Source organism: Channa argus, chromosome 6 (assembly GCF_033026475.1).
Source record: "Channa argus isolate prfri chromosome 6, Channa argus male v1.0, whole genome shotgun sequence".
NCBI classification, from domain to species: Eukaryota; Metazoa; Chordata; class Actinopteri; order Anabantiformes; family Channidae; genus Channa; species Channa argus.
Window position 1 is genome coordinate 5,141,154 of NC_090202.1, and position 16,967 is coordinate 5,158,120.

The 16,967-nt window shown below is 40.5% G+C and overlaps 2 protein-coding genes across 13 annotated transcripts in view; both read right to left on the reverse strand.

Moving 5' to 3' along the window:
• LOC137128405 (ubiquitin-associated and SH3 domain-containing protein B-like) overlaps positions 1–3,299 on the reverse strand; it is a 49,199-nt gene extending 45,900 nt beyond the window's left edge. For both annotated transcript variants that reach the window (XM_067506339.1, XM_067506338.1), the window contains exon 1: positions 2,983–3,299. In XM_067506339.1, the coding sequence (XP_067362440.1) occupies positions 2,983–3,110 (128 nt within the window). In that variant the 5' untranslated portion in view covers positions 3,111–3,299. The remainder of the gene's footprint in view (positions 1–2,982) is intronic.
• Positions 3,300–3,431: 132 nt separating this feature from the next.
• gkup (glucuronokinase with putative uridyl pyrophosphorylase) lies at positions 3,432–16,918 on the reverse strand. 11 transcript variants are annotated; one of them, XM_067506333.1, is made up of 24 exons: positions 16,739–16,917; positions 13,214–13,320; positions 13,060–13,104; positions 12,809–12,962; positions 12,624–12,695; positions 12,219–12,307; positions 11,930–12,086; positions 11,394–11,471; positions 10,240–10,331; positions 9,984–10,089; positions 9,820–9,899; positions 9,660–9,728; positions 8,805–8,865; positions 8,502–8,518; positions 8,332–8,389; positions 7,889–7,981; positions 7,730–7,790; positions 7,534–7,647; positions 6,753–6,810; positions 6,351–6,419; positions 6,218–6,281; positions 5,599–5,670; positions 4,423–4,598; positions 3,432–3,985 (listed from the first exon to the last, which is right to left on the reverse strand). In XM_067506333.1, exons 1-23 carry the CDS (start codon positions 16,793–16,795, stop codon positions 4,455–4,457), a joined length of 1,917 nt encoding a protein of 638 aa, XP_067362434.1. In that variant the 5' UTR covers positions 16,796–16,917; the 3' UTR covers positions 3,432–3,985; positions 4,423–4,454. The 11 variants fall into 11 exon arrangements, with proteins under 11 accessions (XP_067362434.1, XP_067362429.1, XP_067362436.1 ...); XM_067506328.1 differs by having other exon boundaries at positions 6,218–6,296; XM_067506335.1 differs by lacking the exon at positions 4,423–4,598 and having other exon boundaries at positions 16,739–16,916.
• Positions 16,919–16,967: the final 49 nt, after the last annotated feature.

Consider the following 16,967-nt stretch of genomic DNA (forward strand, 5'->3'; position numbering starts at 1 on the left):
CTGACGAAACCCTTGGTTGGCTCATACACACATTTTCTCTTGCTGCGGCAACTGTACAGAGTTTCCATCATGTTTTGTATTATGTGTCTTCACTTTCTCTCTGTATATGTAGTGTAATGTGTGCAATCGATTTGTTTTTCAGAGTGAGGTAACCTCGAGACAATGCACAGCAAACCTCGAGTGACTTTCGTAATTGTTTTCTTATTTGGGTTAACAATATTATGAAAAGCAACATTAGCTCCATTGATAGCAAGAATAATTTAAATTAATCAATTAACCACTGTCAGTGTCTTTGCTGTACCTCTAGGCTTTTCAGGTAGCTTGCGCAATCTTATATTTAATCTTTTTCATTTAGAACTTGCCAAATATCTGACCAATATTTGTTTGATATTTTGTCCAATTTGAGCTACATGTCACTAAACATTTCTAATAGCGTTACAATATTGTTTTGGTTTTGGGATAAAGCCTACACATTTTGCTGTGCTTCTTTTGAGAGTCATCACACCTACATTTTTTAAGTTAGTTGAGTAATTCTAGATGTTTCTTTAATTTGAGCTGGAAACATCTGATAAAAAAAAAACTTTTAAAACTTTAAAAAGTCTGTCTGACAAAGAAAATATTGCCAGATATTGACGTTGATGCAATTAGCACATTATATTCAATCCTCAAAAAGCCAAAACAGCCAAACCCTGTTAAAACGGCCAGTCACATTCCAGGTTATAGGTACATTATTCATCATGTCTTCTTGCACTGCTATCGCTAAGATTTATCTTATAAAACCAGTGGGTTTCCACTCTCTCTTGTATGAACAATGGGAGCCTGATAACGCAAGCAGATAAATTTAATCTCTCTATGCAGAAATCATATTACAGCAGAACCAGGACACCTGAAGCTGGTCAGGAAATTTAGTGGGTCAATTTATTTCAAGAGAAAAAAAAAGGGAGATAGATAAAGGGAATTAATAAGGGATTATATCAAGGCCAAGCAGTCGTGGGCTGTGGGAGTGTGTTGAAGGCCAGCAATGACCTGCCTGGGGGCTTATCATTGTCCACTGTGTCCATTCAGCAAACCACAGCACGCTTCCTCTGACATATAGCCCCACAATCACTTACACATACACACAAACAGTGTTGACATGTGACATCTGTCTGGGTGAAAGGGGTGGAAGGACTCCTTTCTCTCACAATTGTTGAGAGATTCTCCCCTGACTTTAAATATATGAACCAAAATAGGTTTAAGTATGGAAGCATACTGATGGAGAAGTCATTCCTGGTGAAATATTGTACACAAAATTATATTTAGAATAAGACATGAAGTTTTAAATATATGTGGTAAACCACACTAAAAGCAACACAATTACAAGAGGACTTACAAGTTTATTATTCACTTGTAAAATCTCCCATTGGTAAATAATGCTGATTATGTTTCCTGAAAACGGCAGAACAGATCGGTTAATTTACAGTAAAAATTGTTATATGCTGCCATAGTAATTGTACTTGCAGATAATTTACTACTTGTCCCAAATGATGGTAAAAAAAAGCACATTAAAGTAGTTAACAAATACATTGTAAATAGGTAAATCTTTATTATGTTGTTCTGATACTTTCTCGATGCTGCAACAATCTATCAAACAATTGTATTTTAACATTGGATTCAGTGATTTTCAAAGCGATTTCCGGCTTGACTTCAAAATCTAGCTCAGTTGTAAAAGGTTTGCAGTAACTATATTGATTTTCCAACTACAAAAATTCCTTCCCTTTCATCATTCAATTCTGGCTCTATTAGGGAGCTGTTTTTAGCAAACCCACTGCACACAAACTAGCCTGCATCCAATGGCAGACCAAGTTAGTGTTTAGCTTGGGAACACACTGGAGCATTTATGAACCATACAGCGTATCTCCCTCAGGTGTTGGTGGAGGCATAACGTCACAGGAAAGGAAAATCAGGCCCACCATACCATAACACCATAAACCTCCCATTAAGGCTTTATAATGTGCACTGCTGCTGTCGCCCCAACAACCCATGTGCGGCTCCATCTAGATATAATACAGTGGTTCGCCACTGGGCCCCCGCGGGCGTAGAGCAAAAACTGAGCTAAAAGAACTGTGAACCTGGCGTATTTCACGTTGTTGAATAAATACTATTGATCATTCTTATCGGAATAAGTGATGAAATCTACACTTTCTGCTAACAAGTAAACTCAGTCCTGTACTGTAGCTGTTAGATCATAGCTACTACGTACGGCATTGACTCGGTGTCAGGGTCAGTTACTGACCTAGAATCAGTGCCAGGAATCAATTCAGGGACAACACCGTCAACCAGCTGGTATCATGGTTAGTTCTCCTGTAGCTGGTGACAAACACTAACTAATTTAGTATTGTGTTCACTATGGGACCCGTGGACGGGACAGATGTGAACTCGCTCAGCGGGCCAAGTCAAAGACAGTCCTTCCATTCAGTAACAGCACCCCACCCTCTCTCTCTCACACACACACACACACACACACACACATAGTTAAAGTAAAATATGCCAGTATAATGTAATTTTCGTCGCGTTTTTTGATGCTAACATTACACTTCTGTTAACTGTGATAGTTCCATTCTTGCTAACTGTCTCACACGCTACCACGTCTGAGCTCTGGTCACTTACACACGCTTTTATTCTGCTGCTATAATGTCTCTAATTGTATCACACAACACTTTTACTCTCTTTTACTCTCCACTCGTGTGAAGTTGTGGACGGGAAACACCAGCTAACGGCTGCGTACAGTAGAAACCTCTGCGGGAAAACCATGTTTGGAGTGACGCGTTTAACACGTCCGTCAACCGAACTTTACGCCGAAGTCCCGCAACAAAACGTTACTTTCTGCAAACACACACACACCACCGGTGTGTCCATGTCAGGTCTCCGTACAACCTCTGACATGCAAGCTATTATCAGAACACACACACACACACACGGCGTTTGGGTCAGCCTACTTACGCCCTTGGTCTGGGGAAGCCCATGGATAACAACACGTCCAGGTTTGAGCCACATTTCACTGAGCCCGACCGGTTCTGGCGGAGCCTCCGAGGCAGGATTTTACTGTAGAGATCCTCTTTGGCTGCCATGGTCCACCGGGTCACACAGTACGCTGCTAACCCGATGCACAGTCCACCACCAGACCTGCTGCTAGTCCGAGAGATTCAACTGAGTCCGCATGAGTGGAGAAGGTTTACGGCAACACGGAGCGAAGCGGTGAGCAACGCGATGCGGTAAGCAGAGGCAAGGCGCTGCTACTCCACCCACTACTCCCTGCGTGTAACACACAGACGCGTGCGCGCGCGCGCTCTGTGGGGTTTGCATCGGGGGAAAATGTAAAATGTGTTTGTAATGTGGCTTAATTTGTCCTACGTTTTATTTTAGCAATACAAGAAATTATAAACCATGACTAATTACAAAATTCTTTAATTTGTTAGTAAAAATTACTTCCATTATTTAGAAAAAGTAAATACAATTGAAAAAAAATACATATAAAGAAATTATAGCATAATTTTACAAGGTTGTCCATGCAGCATTGGACACATGCGCATCAACTGATCATATTTAAAATCACAGTAACAGCCCTGAATCTCACAGAAGGTGCAACAAAGCTTTGAAACTTGATTCACTCATTTTCAAGGAAATGTTTGACTAGATATTATTTGTCAAACTGATAAGTGAGTGCACACTTTATCACCACACACTGCAAATGCTCAGAGAACCCTGATCAGATCTTGTCTGTAAATTTTCATTATTATCTGGCCATTTTAATATTAAATCGTACACTGTGGGACACACTGTCCCACATCCAAGCAATGACCGTGAGTTGGCCTTGAGTAGTTTGACGGCGTCATGGGGAGATATCAGGTTAGTGTTGGCCCCCGACAGCGCTGGCAGATGGGTTGTATGGCACGATGACACAGAAGACACAGCCCGCCACCTGGAAAGCTTGTCTCATCTCCACCTAGTGGGACAAACACAGACTGCATCAGGCAGTAGGGCAGTGATGCCAAATGCACAAATACAACAAATCCTTCCACAGAATTTAAATCTCACAGCAAGGTAATTGTATTATGGTTAAAATTATATAATAAGATTTATTATATATTAAGATTAGTCAACCTCACAACCTTTCAAAATGGATTAAAATCATTATTTTCCTCAAAATTCTACAAACAATACCCCGTACTGACAATGTGAAAGAAGTTTGTTTGAAATATTTGCAAATTTATTAAAAATTCATTTAAAAAAATCACATGTACATAAGTATTCACTGCCTTTGCTTAATATTTTATGGAAGCACCTGTAGCACCAATTAGAAACTCAAGTCTTTTTAAATATGATGCTACAAGCTTGGCACACCTATTTTTGGATAGTTTCTCCTATTCTTCTGTGCAGTACCTCTCAAGGTCCATCAGGATGCATGGGGGGTGTCAGTGCACAGCCATTTTCAGATCTCTCCAGAGATTTTCAATCGGGTTCAAGTCTGGAATCTGGTTGGGCCACTCAAGGACATTGATAGAGTTTACCCATAGCCACTCCTTTGTTATCTTGGCAGTATGCTTAGGGTCTTTGTCCTGTTGAAAATAAACCATCACACCAGTCTGAGGTCCAGAGCCCACTGGAACAGGTTTTCATCAAAGTCTGTACAGTGCTATATTCATCTTTCCCTCGATCCTGACTTGTCTCTTAGGTCTTGCAGCTGACTAACATCCCCACCATGCTTTACTGTAGGAATGGTATTGGACAGGTAGTGACGTAGTAACATGACGCCTGGAATTAAGGCCAAAGAGTTAAATCTTTGTTTCATCAGACCACAGAATTTGGTTTCTCGTGGTCTGAGAGTCCTTCAGGCGAGCTATCATGTGCCTTTTACTGAGGAGTGGTTTCCGTCCGGCCACTCTACCATACAGGCCTGATTTGTAAAGTACTGCAGAGATGGTTGTTCTTCTGGAGGGTTCTCCTCTCTCCACAGAGAAACGTTGGACTCATTCGCTCATTTTGGCTGGCCAGCCTGCCCTAGGAAGAGTCCTGGTGGTTCCAAACTTCTTCCATTTACGGACGATGGAGTCCATTGTGCTCATTGGAAATTGTCATTTTTCTGTACCATTGCCCAAATCTGTGCCTCGATATAATCCTGTCTCAGAGGTCTACAGTCAATTCCCTGGACTGTGCTCTGACATGCACTGTTGACTGTGGGACCTTATATAGACAGGTGTATGCTTTTCCAAATCACGTCCAATCAACTGATTTTTCCAATAGGTAGACCCCAAACAAGTTGCAGAAACATCTCAAGAATGATCAGTGCTGCAATAATAAAAAGGTTTCCCTGGGCAAATATATTCTTACTACTAGATATTTATGAAGATTGCATTTAGAAGATATTAAACCATAAACTTGTCTTGAGGTTACAGAATAGTAGACTTCATTTTCTTATCATGCAATTTGATGAGCACTAATATCGGTAGATTTTCCCTTAGGACAGAAATGGTTTTATTTTCCATGAATGTCAACATAAAGCTCCCAATGCATAGGGACTGTCAATTAAACACAACTACTTTAACGTAGTGCACTTACCAATCTCGCTTGGTCCAGGCACAGACCCACCACAGCCCCACCACTGCCTGGTAACTTTACTGCTGAGCCAAACTACAAGAAACAGCAGAAATGTGTGCATAAACAGAAAAACAGACTTGCAAACCACTACTGTTGTCCTACAGGGTGCCAGTGGAAATTGGGTTAGTTGAAGAAGGAGAGGAGGGAGGCATGTTCTTAGGAAGACAGAGAAGAGGAAAGCAAAGAGTATTGGACTATGCTGTTTGCAAATCTAGAGAGGTGGAGGTCTGCTCTGGAAAGCAGAGGAATGAAGGTTAGCCGCAGCAAGACGGAATACATGTGTTTGAATGAGAGGAACCGAGAGGGTACAGGGAGCAGAGGTAAAGAAGGTGCAGGACTTTAAGTACTTAGGGTCAGTGGTTAAGAGCAATGGAGATTGTGGAAAAGAGTTGAAGAGGCGAGTGCAAGCAGGTTGTAACGGGCGGAGAAAAGTGTCAGGTGTGTTGTTAAGACAAAAGGGTTCAGAAGATAAGGTTAGGTGAAGGCAGATGATTCGCTCTGTTGGCCCCTGAAAGGGAACAGCCAAAAGGAAAATAAGAAGAAGAAGATGAAGTAGGCAGTTGAACCCTCGAGGACCTACCTGCCTCGCCAGCTGAACCATCTTAAGATTCCCAGGACCCAGACAGTCATCAGTGTAGACAGACCTGTGGGATGTGATGCTACTTTAGCGCAGAGCGTGACAGTAACATTAATATGAATACTTCACTGTTTACCTTCTCAGCTCAAAGTTCTGGTCCATCAGCTGTGCCAGGAGGTTCCAGTTTCTCTCTTGCAAAACCGTCCTAAGGGCAGAGAATTTTCAATTAGTGCAATAGTGAAGTAACAATTTGCCTCTTCTGAAATGCAAAAAAAGAGACAAAACTAGACACAGTTTTGTCAGCATAGTGGTATCAAGGAGACACCTTACATGTGGTGTCTGGATGTCAAAGTGGTTAAACATTTTACACAACAATTCAGAAAGCCCCAGCTCACTTTGAGACTGAGTTAATATGCAATGGCTTGACATAATCGATCATGGGATTAAATGCATTCAGCCTCAGCCTTTAAAAGAAACCTCCATTGATATGTACTGCATTAATTATTAAGCAGCAACCTACAGGTCAACTTAAACCCACCTTGCTTTATCAGTGAGCTCTGCAAAAGTTTTCATGGCCTCAACAACCAGAGGTTCCTCTGTGGAAAGGCACAAATATCAAAGCTGATTCAAACAAGCGAATATGTTTCCATTCTAAAAACCCCTTAATGGAACAGAAAGAATTACAGTAAATACACACATGGGTTAAATGTGTTAAAAAAGGACTGACGGCCTTTCTTTTGCCCTTCATATCTTTTTTACTCAGTGGAAAATACTTTCTGACACAGAATGTAGAAGAAGAATCAGTTTGCTCTATTGAGTATGTACTTTGTACTAATTGCTAATGTTAACATACTAACACACTAACAGTCCATAACATGTCTGATGTTTTGCAGAGGATTACAATGATCCACAGACACCAAAGTGGTACTTTGGACAGGAGGTCATGTGTTAGGTAAAACCAGAGAGGTTGCATGCTGTTCCAGTTTTAATTATTATGTTATAACATATAAATCTTATGTTATTACAATTTAGCCTATGGGGAATGAGAATGCAATTTCTGAAAGTACCAAAACTGTATGATCCCCATCACATAACGTATTCTGTGACCATCAGCCAACAGAAGTCAAGTCATTTCACATACTGCAGAAACGTTAGATGAAAAGTCAGGAGATCACGAAAGTTGGTAGGATTAATCCTCTTAGAACCACAAATGTCTATAAATTTCATGGCAATCTATTCAGATTGAGATATTTCAGTCAGGACCAAAGTAGTGATCCAACAGACCAACTCTGAATGTAATGTTCGATATGAAGGATTACCATTGAGCCAGCGTTGTCGGACGTTGCTGTGGATGCGTCCAGAGTCACTAGGGTCACTCAGGTAGGCCAGCCAGAAGGGTGGAAGCTCACTCGTATCCATTGGAACATAATTCCCTGACAATGGAAAACACGCAACCTTAAAAAGAGAATGTATTTGGCTCACGGACCAAGCATCTACTGACAGAAACATCAGTACCGTAGCCCTGGTCCTCCATGAGCTTCTTACTGAAATCCATGTAGACTAAGCCTTCATAGACCTGCACAGGGACAATCACTTCATGTTACCGAAGCTGTATGAAGGAAATGTTGTGGAGTGATACAGTTCATGTACGATATGTGGTGTTGATTTACTAACCTGAACAACTCTGTCCTGTAGGCCAGCAGTAATAAAAAGTTCATCAGTTTCCACGTTGAGAATGAAGTTGGCTCGTATTGGTTTTGGGAGGTCCTGAAGTATAAAGTCAGAGCCACAAAGTTTTTTATTCTCTAGCAATGGTTTGTAAAGCTTTTACTAACACACACCTGTATTTTCAGCAGCTGCAGTAAATTCTACGTGGAAACAATAATATAAGAATAACAACTTTCTCTAGAATACTACTATTTTTCTGTGTACCCACAGTGGATTTAATGAGAAATCTGCTGAATTTCCTGCACAGAACAGGAAAAGTCAAGCCATGAATCCTTTTCAAATATCCTTTTTTTATATCAGTAAATTAAAGAAACCTTAAAAGACAGATGGATACTTTCATTTTAAGAATGAGAAAATAGATAGATAAGGTGGATGATTGAAATTCTTACATTATCCGTGATGTTGTAGAATTTCATAAGACACTTCAGGGTAGCTGACACAATGGCACTGCACAAAACAAAATGTTGTAAACAAAGAAAATCTAAAATGGAAATCTGTTAATATTACATGTAATACATTGGAACAAAGAGGTAAGAAATCCACCAAGAGGAAATTTTACCTGCTCCCAGCAAGGCCCTTTATTAAAACAGAGACAAACAAATGATCAGTCAAGTGTTTTACATCAAGGATACAGTGGCCATGAGAGTACAACTTAAGAAAGCACTGAAGCACAACAGCTACCTATGCACCAACACAGAGAGACATACACAGACAACCATTCACACCTATAGGCAATTTAGAGTCACCAATAAACTAAACATGCATGTCTTTGGACTGCATGTTAGGTGTGGAGTGTGTTGAGCTCTCAGGACCACCGTAAAGGGGCAGGTAAAAAATACTTTTTCTTGGAATGGTGGCTTACCACTTGTCGGGGAATGTTGGTGTCATACTTCAGTGTAAAGTTCTGTTTTGTCAAAGCAATACTGCAACAAAAAAAGCAAATGACAGCAAAATGTCTTGGGCTGTATATGAGTTTTTTCATCATGAACTGTAAGTAATTATGTCAAACTTTTAATAAACCCACTTGACAAACACCTTACCTCATAGAGTGTAACATATATTCAGTGAAAAGTAAAAGTAACTAAGTACAGTACTGTACTTCGCCTGTACTGAGAACACTATTGAGGTTATCTTGCGTCATTGAGTAAATACTATTTAAGAGCTTTAGCTACCGAGCTACATTATAGCAACTGTTCCCAATTCCCATAATTACAACTGTTCATAAAATACTGCTTGTGAATTCGGTTCATTCAAATAGTCTGTTGTGATGACTGCTCCTGCTGCCACACAGCATCATTAAATGTCAGTAACCAACCTGCACTGCACTTTGATTTACAGTTATTAATTTAGTTTTCCTTGAACACATTATCTTATTGTACTGTTAGTTTGTTTCTATTGAGATGATTGATGATTGATGTTTTTCATATATAAAAAATGTTACTTTTTGAAAATAACTCTTTCCTAACTGTTTCCTCTTGCTTGGTAGCAGGGTCCCTCAAACTATTTAAAAGTGCTCAGGGTCACAGGGGGTTTGTGCCTATCCCAGCTGTCATTGGACTAGAGGTAGGGTCCACCCTGGACAAGTCTCCAGTCTATCTCAGGGCCATCACAGGGGACATACACAGGCAGACAAACATTCACACCTATGTAAACTAAGAGCATCAGAACATCCACAAATCTTAAGCAATCACTCACAAGAAAATGCTACCAATCTCACCCTTGTTTGGAGCAGAACTGATAGAACTTCTTACAAGTAGCCTGCAGGAGCCGGAGACCCCCCAGATACCTGCAGTGGATTATAAGCATAAATATATAAATGCCTAAGCGCAACCAGAAACATAATGAATTTTAGCTCTGTAAACTTGCAGTGTACACACCCTTCCTTCCTGCTGATACAGAACAGATCTTGCAAGCTTCCAAATTCTGTGGGGTCATTAAGTGGATGAGGGACTAAAACCTATAATGTAAATGATATTAAAGCATTATATCCCTGATGAAGCTGGTTAGTATGTATGAGCACAGTGGTGTGTTTGTGTGTTACCAAAGTCGGACTCTCCACTAGAGTAACCTCAGCCCAGAAGTTAGAGATGGTCATAGCGATAGTTTTCCCATTAAAACCGTCTGAGGGATTTCCCATTAACCCAACCCTGTGAGTGATCATACTTTTCAGTGTCTGTCAAGTTGCGATTTAACAATGTTGTAAATGGAGGAGGAGAAACATGCTTGGAGAAACCACAGTTATCTGAGCTAAAACCAAACCAGTGAACTTTGACTAATTGATGTTGGTGTTTCCTTACCTGGCATAGGACCTGCATGTGATTGGTTTAGCAGGGATTTCTTGTTGCTTGGTAGAGTAGTGGGTGAGCCACTTGGTGTAGTCTGACAGGCCCTGAGAATAGCAAGTGGAAGTGTGTTGATAGGAGAAATGTACTTAGAAAACCAAACCAAAAACCACCGCTAAAATACATGAAAGATTTTATACAGTCAGATATGTATTCAAACAATAACACTACTACTCTCCTTTCGGCTTATCCCGTGAGTTCGGGGTCGCCACAGTGTTGATTTGGCACAGTTTTTACGCCGGATGCCCATCCTGACGCAACCCTCCCCAATTTCTACCGGGCTTGGACCAGCACTGCATCGCTGGGGAGGGGGAATGGGCTGTTAGGGGTTCAGGGTCTTGCCCAGGGACACTTCGACATATAGCCAGGGCTCGAACCACTCACCCTGTGGTCCGTAAGCAACTGCCTTTACCAACTGAGCTATAGCCGCCCATTCAAACAATAACACAATTTTATAATTTTGGCTTTTTACAAAAATAAATTAAACAATCAAGATGTGCTTAAAGACCATCAGCTTTAATTAAGGGCAGTCACTGGCTGGAAAAGATTTTCACTTCAAGTACTGAAATTAGGTTATTTTGTTATGATTATGTTATATATGTCCATATACCTTTGAGCCCCTAAAAACAGGGGGTGTATGAATGCTGCTGGAACTATTCAAATGTAATGGCTAAGTAAAACTCATTGCTGGAGATCTTCATCATATCCACCCCACAACACAGTAATAACAATCCTAGTTTAGCAATTTCAGGGGATTACAGAAACTGATTTGCTAAAGTGTAAAAAGAGGTTGTATTAGAGACCAAGATAGACATTCACATATACATATGGATGTCAACACTGTATTAACACCATCTGAAATGGCTCCCGCCCCCCAAGGAAATGGGTTTCATGCAAAGGATGAGTTTCATTGTAACAAGTATGTGCAACTGATATTGTCAAAATCACATGATCATAATGATTATCATTATTTTCCTGTGTAAACTTAGCAATAAAAATGTTGACACTATTATCTCTGGCTTTGATTTTTACAATCTGTGACTCAGAATAAAAGAATACTGTGTAAAACATATGAAATATTACTGATAAACTGAGGTAAAGTTACAAACCACTTGGCCAATAAGCTGGAAGCCAGTAGGAAGCTTCATCCCAAATACATCAAGTTGCTTCTCATTAATGAGCCACTCCTGAAGGAAAAAGGAATGAAAGCAAATTATTTTACTAATCTGCATTAATCCACAGATGTCATTTGAGCTTGGTAATGTAGGACTAAGTAGAATTTAAGTTGATTGTTTATCTCAGTTTTATTATCATATTGAAAAGAAAAAGCAAAGCATAAAATAATAAATTGCAGCAGACTTATTTGGTAATTGTGCAGAGATTAAAATGGAATCGCATGAGGGCAGCAATTTTTCTTCATCATTAAATATCAGTTTGTCTCATCACTGCCTCAAATGTTACAAAGCAGTTTGCACAAGAAATGAATTATGATTGCTGGGTTTTGGATTTTTAGAGAAAAAAAACTTTGAATTTTAAATTTGAGTAATTAAGTCATATTTGTCATTTTGCTGAAGTAATGCTTTTAAAATAAACTAAAAGTCCTTCCTGTTTAATGCTGCGTGATGCTTTAATCTCATTTACGAACCCAGAATTGTCCAAAGGTCCTGTCTGTGGCCTGAGGCTGCAGACTGAGGAAGTCAGATAAGTAGGGTAGCGTCTCTCTCTGTATACAGTAAAACACCACACTGGCCAGCCGGGATGCTGTCAGGCCTTCTTGAGGCTTCTCCAAGAAACGACATATCCTGATTTACAAAATTACAATAAATTAAATCAAATCTGCAACGTGTGTCAAATTGACTTTAATAAACCTCAGACACATAACACAAAGAAGCAGTGTGGCTGTGTATTAGAGACAAACAGAGTCTCCTTCTCACCTATGGGTGTCAGGGCACACTTCCACGATGCCCCTGGAGCTGCTTTTTTCACCTTCTTCCAGCTCGTAGTAAATGATTAGCTCTCCAGGCTACAGTAAAGACACAAAAAATTTACTGGGCTACTGCAAGTTGCTGGTGAACACATTCACTTATTTATTTATATGCATTCAATATATTTTATTTTGGGGGGCTTTATATTCTTTGTTTTTACAGGACTGCACTGCTAGCAAGGGGAGTTTTACATGTCTGAGTCACTTACTCATAGTCTAGTTATTACAGATGGCAGAGGACAGTTTTGACAAATATCCTGTCCTCAAATGTCATTGCATAGTTTTTTGTCCAATAAAAAGATAATTGATGCAAGCACAAGGTCTCGGTGCACATTTGTAATGTAACAACTCTCACCTTTGACCTGAAGAAGCGGATAACCTGAGCGATATCAAAGTTCTGGTCTGCACACAGCATGTCTCCTGCTATCTGTTCACACACACGTAAAAACCCTCATTGTGCTAATAGACCAACATTCAGCTTTAAGAGAACACATTTAAATGTAACTTAAGCAACATGAGTAACTGATAGATTCATTGTACCACCACAATGTCGTCCAGCAACTTGCGGCTGCGTATGGCCAGCTCCAGGTCAGCCACGGCCCCAAGACGGTCTTCCAGTGTAGTGCTGCCATCATTGATCACATTTCCCACGGGGAAGTCATTGGCTGTGGCCCAGCGCTCATAGTGCTTATACCTGCTCAGTTTAACATAACAAAGTAGAAAAATATTTAAGATCTAGCAACAAGAGTGCAAATTTTAAATAAACAGCATTATGCATTTCATGCACTCACTTGTCTGCATTAGTCACCAGATACACTTCTGTGAACAACTGCCGCCTTTAGAGGAATCACATACAGAATTAGCAGTACTCGACCTGCATGTCAAATAATAATAATTCAGATGTGACTTTATGAAAAATGGCCTGTTGATGTTTGGGCCACTCACATGTTGACAGTTTCCCACCAAAAGTCAAGGATCTTTTTCCCTCTAATGCCAGGAAGCAAGGCCTTAGGAACCCCAGTCAGGTGGCTGTATAAACCTGTGTCATCGTTCTGGAAGAGGAGAGGTGAGCGTCTAAACCACATAGGTAATAATGTAATTTAAAAAAATCTATAAACTGATGAAACATAGCTGAAACATAGATGAAACATTGATTTACAAAGATGTTCCTGTAATAAATAGTATCTTTAAAGCAGTGTTAGATCTAGAAACTATGGAAGCCTGTTTCCACCACTGGGGGAAAGAAAAACATGATCTTGTATCTAAAAATAATGACTCACTAAGTCAAAATTATGAGATAATATCTTATTATTGTCAGTTACTAAGTCAAAGTAATTAGATACCACCAGGAAGTACTGTGCACATCTTCCTGTCATTGGATAGTTAAAGTAGCTCTCAGTAATGGTATCCATTTGAATTTGTATGGACGTCCGTTAAGCTTTGTCTCACCCATTTGCTTGTGTCACATATGAGGAAAACACAGTAAACCGGCTCTAGCCATTTTGGTGCCCTAGGTGACACCATGGCCCATTACACGAAAAAACATAATTAAAACCAGTGATATGGTCAATGAATACTTTGTACTTTGTATGTGGTAACAATGGGCCTCGTAAACAATGGGCCTTATAGAAGCAGAATGTGCAAATAAGACAACATGAAACTAGTGTAGCACTAATATTTTATCCAGAGTCACTGATAGCTTTCATTTAAAATACTACACGTCTGGACTTCCTTGCTGCAAAGACATCTATGGTATCATGATGATAGCTGAAACTTGACCAAACACTTTCATGATGACAATATCCATATGACAAATATAAGATAAGATGAAATCAACCTTTATTGATCCCACAGCAGGGAAATTCACTCATTAAAGCAGCTTACCGGAATGGTATAAAGTGCCAAAAGTATTTTTACAAGTATTTACAAAGATTGAAAAGTAGAATGTACAGTGCATATCCAAAAAGTATGTGTAAACTAACACACGGCCAAGAGAATTTACAATATTCAACCATGATCAGAAATATTCAGCTGAGCTGTTGAGGTGTACAGGAATGAAAGACCTGCGTTAACGCGTCTTCCTACACTGAGAGTGTATCAGTCTGCTGCTGAAGGACCTGCAGAGTCTCCACTGTCTGATTCAGCAGGTGAGAGGTATTGTCCATCCATCCACAGGTATTGTCAGCTTGGCAAACATCCTCCTTTCACCCACCCACTCCTCAGAGTCCAGTGGGCAACCCAGGATAGAGCTGACCCTACTTACCAACCTATTCAGTGTCTTCCTGTCCTGGTCGATGCTGCCTGAACCCCAGGAATATGACTTGTTGTTGAGGTCTGTCAACAGGAACCGCTACCTGAGATACGCAGCAATAACTTGTCCTATCCACATCAATCAAAGAATGAAAAACAAAAAATAGGGGAGTTGTTCTTGTTTATCGTTTCTGTATTTGTAATTTTTTTACTTTCAAAATGGAACACAAGGGCCCCAGTTAGGGCTGCAAATTATTATTATTATTATTTTTTGAGAGCAGGTGGTGTCTTAGGTTACCACCTATATAACAAGAGCTGACACTGACTCAGTCAAAATATTGAGGAACTATCTCATTTTTTTGACTTAGTAAGTCTTTATTTTCATCTCATTATTTTGCCTTGGTAACTCATAATTTTGAGATACAGGATTATGATTTTTTTCCCCCCAGTGGCGGAAACAGGCTTCCATAAGAAACCTTTGCATGGGGTGGGAAATGGGTGACAAAATATCTCTAGGGTGGCTTAATTATGTATATACCAAATAATTATCATTATTATTTTGTTTGTTTTCACTTAACAAGGTGGATCATATTGAAGTTAGGAAACACTCTCTACATATATAGATGGTTGGATCTGAACAGCTTATGGACATATGGTTCTGACCTAAGCTCAAAGTGAAGATCCACACCCAGGGTACCTGATCTTTTGTATACATTTTCTGCACCCATTCTACATATAAATAATTTATACATGTGCTGCCTGTATTATATGCTTTACTTCATGTAGAACATGGCTTGGCAATAACTTTTACCTCTTCAGGTGTTCATCTATTTTGTGGGTGGTTCTTTTATTTTTTAAGGTGAAGCTACATCCGTAATGTTGTCTTTTAGTTCCCTTTCAGACGATTCACTTGGTACAACACAAATATGCGACATCACACCCTCGTGTGGCCTGTCTGAAGACACCTGCAGTGAGCATCACTGCTAACATGGCGAAGAAGTCCACTATTCGACCATTCCCTCAGGGATATGGCTTCTTTTTGTATGAGAAAGACCAGCACTGCTTTGTCTGTCTGGGTATGTCTGTCTCTTTTGCTGCAGCGTTCAGTTTCTGTCACTCAGAGCCCCTCACATTCCAGGGTCTCTGAACATAGGTGCAGATCTTTTTTCCAGGGGTGGACCTCTTGTAAGGGAGTGGAGGCTGCATCCATCAGTGGTGGCTCAGGTTTCTGAACACTTCGGCAGGGCCACAGTGGATCTCTTAGCAAAATGCCCACTGCCCCCTGTTCTTCCCCATGAAAGACCACTTTGCTGTGCTGGGGTTTGACGCACTGGCACATCCATGGCCTGTGACTCTGTTGTATGCCTTTCCCCCAGTGGATCTGATTTCGCCAGTTCTGCGCAGGGTGTGCCAAAAGTGCCTGTCCCTGATCTTGGGGGCCCCTTGATGGCTTACAAAGTCATGGTATACGGAGATAGTGAGTCTGCTGGCAGCGGAGCCAGCAGTCCTCAGGGATCTTCTGTCCCAGCCATGGGGGTAGATGGTTTATCCATGTCCCAAACTGTGGAATCTACACGCTTACCTGTTAAGAGGTCCAACCTGATGGTCTGCGGTTCTGCGGTTCTCCGTTTGAACCAATTGAGTCTGTTGATATGAAGTTTCTTTCATATAAAACAGTGCTTCTTCTTGCTTTAGTGTCTGCTAAGCGTGTTGGTGATCTCCATGCTTCGTCTGTGCATCCAACCTGTACCCAGTTTGGTGCTGATGGTTTGAAGGTTCTTAATGCCGAATGCAGCATATGTACCGAAAGTTATCTCTCCAGTCTATAGTTCTATGATCTTTCAGCTCCGGAGCTTCTCGAGGGCGTTATGTGTATGAGCAGCGACTTGTGTTGTACCTCGTCCCTCTCAGGGAACAGAGGTTATAGACAACCATTCGGTGTAAGAGCTCACTCTCTCTCTCTCTCTCTCTTTCGTTTTACTGAATTAAAAAACACAATTGTTGATTCATATGTAAGCCGAATACAACAGCACATCTACACGATTCCTTCAGTGCCGCCAGTGATTATCTATTGAAAACACAAGGTAGCGGACAACTATCGAAGAGCAAAAGAGGCTGATTATTTAACGCAATTCGGTGGAGTGAACAGCTTCACTAGAGTTGATGCGAACTTCGCACTGCACAATGTCGCCTTTCTGTTGCAATAATCAAGCTGCTTACCTTGATTTGTGTCTGTAAAACGGTCCCGTGACCCGCTACCAATAATATACAGATCATTTAAGAAACGTGACTTTTTCCCCCGATGTTCCTCTGGATCAATAAAAACAAAGTAGCGACTGAAAAAAATATGTCTAAGCTAGTTTCTGCTGGAGCTGCCAGCGTCAAGAAGACACTGGTTCCGGTTATGACCTTCAAAATAAAACATTTACTCATGACCGCTCCGAAGTAC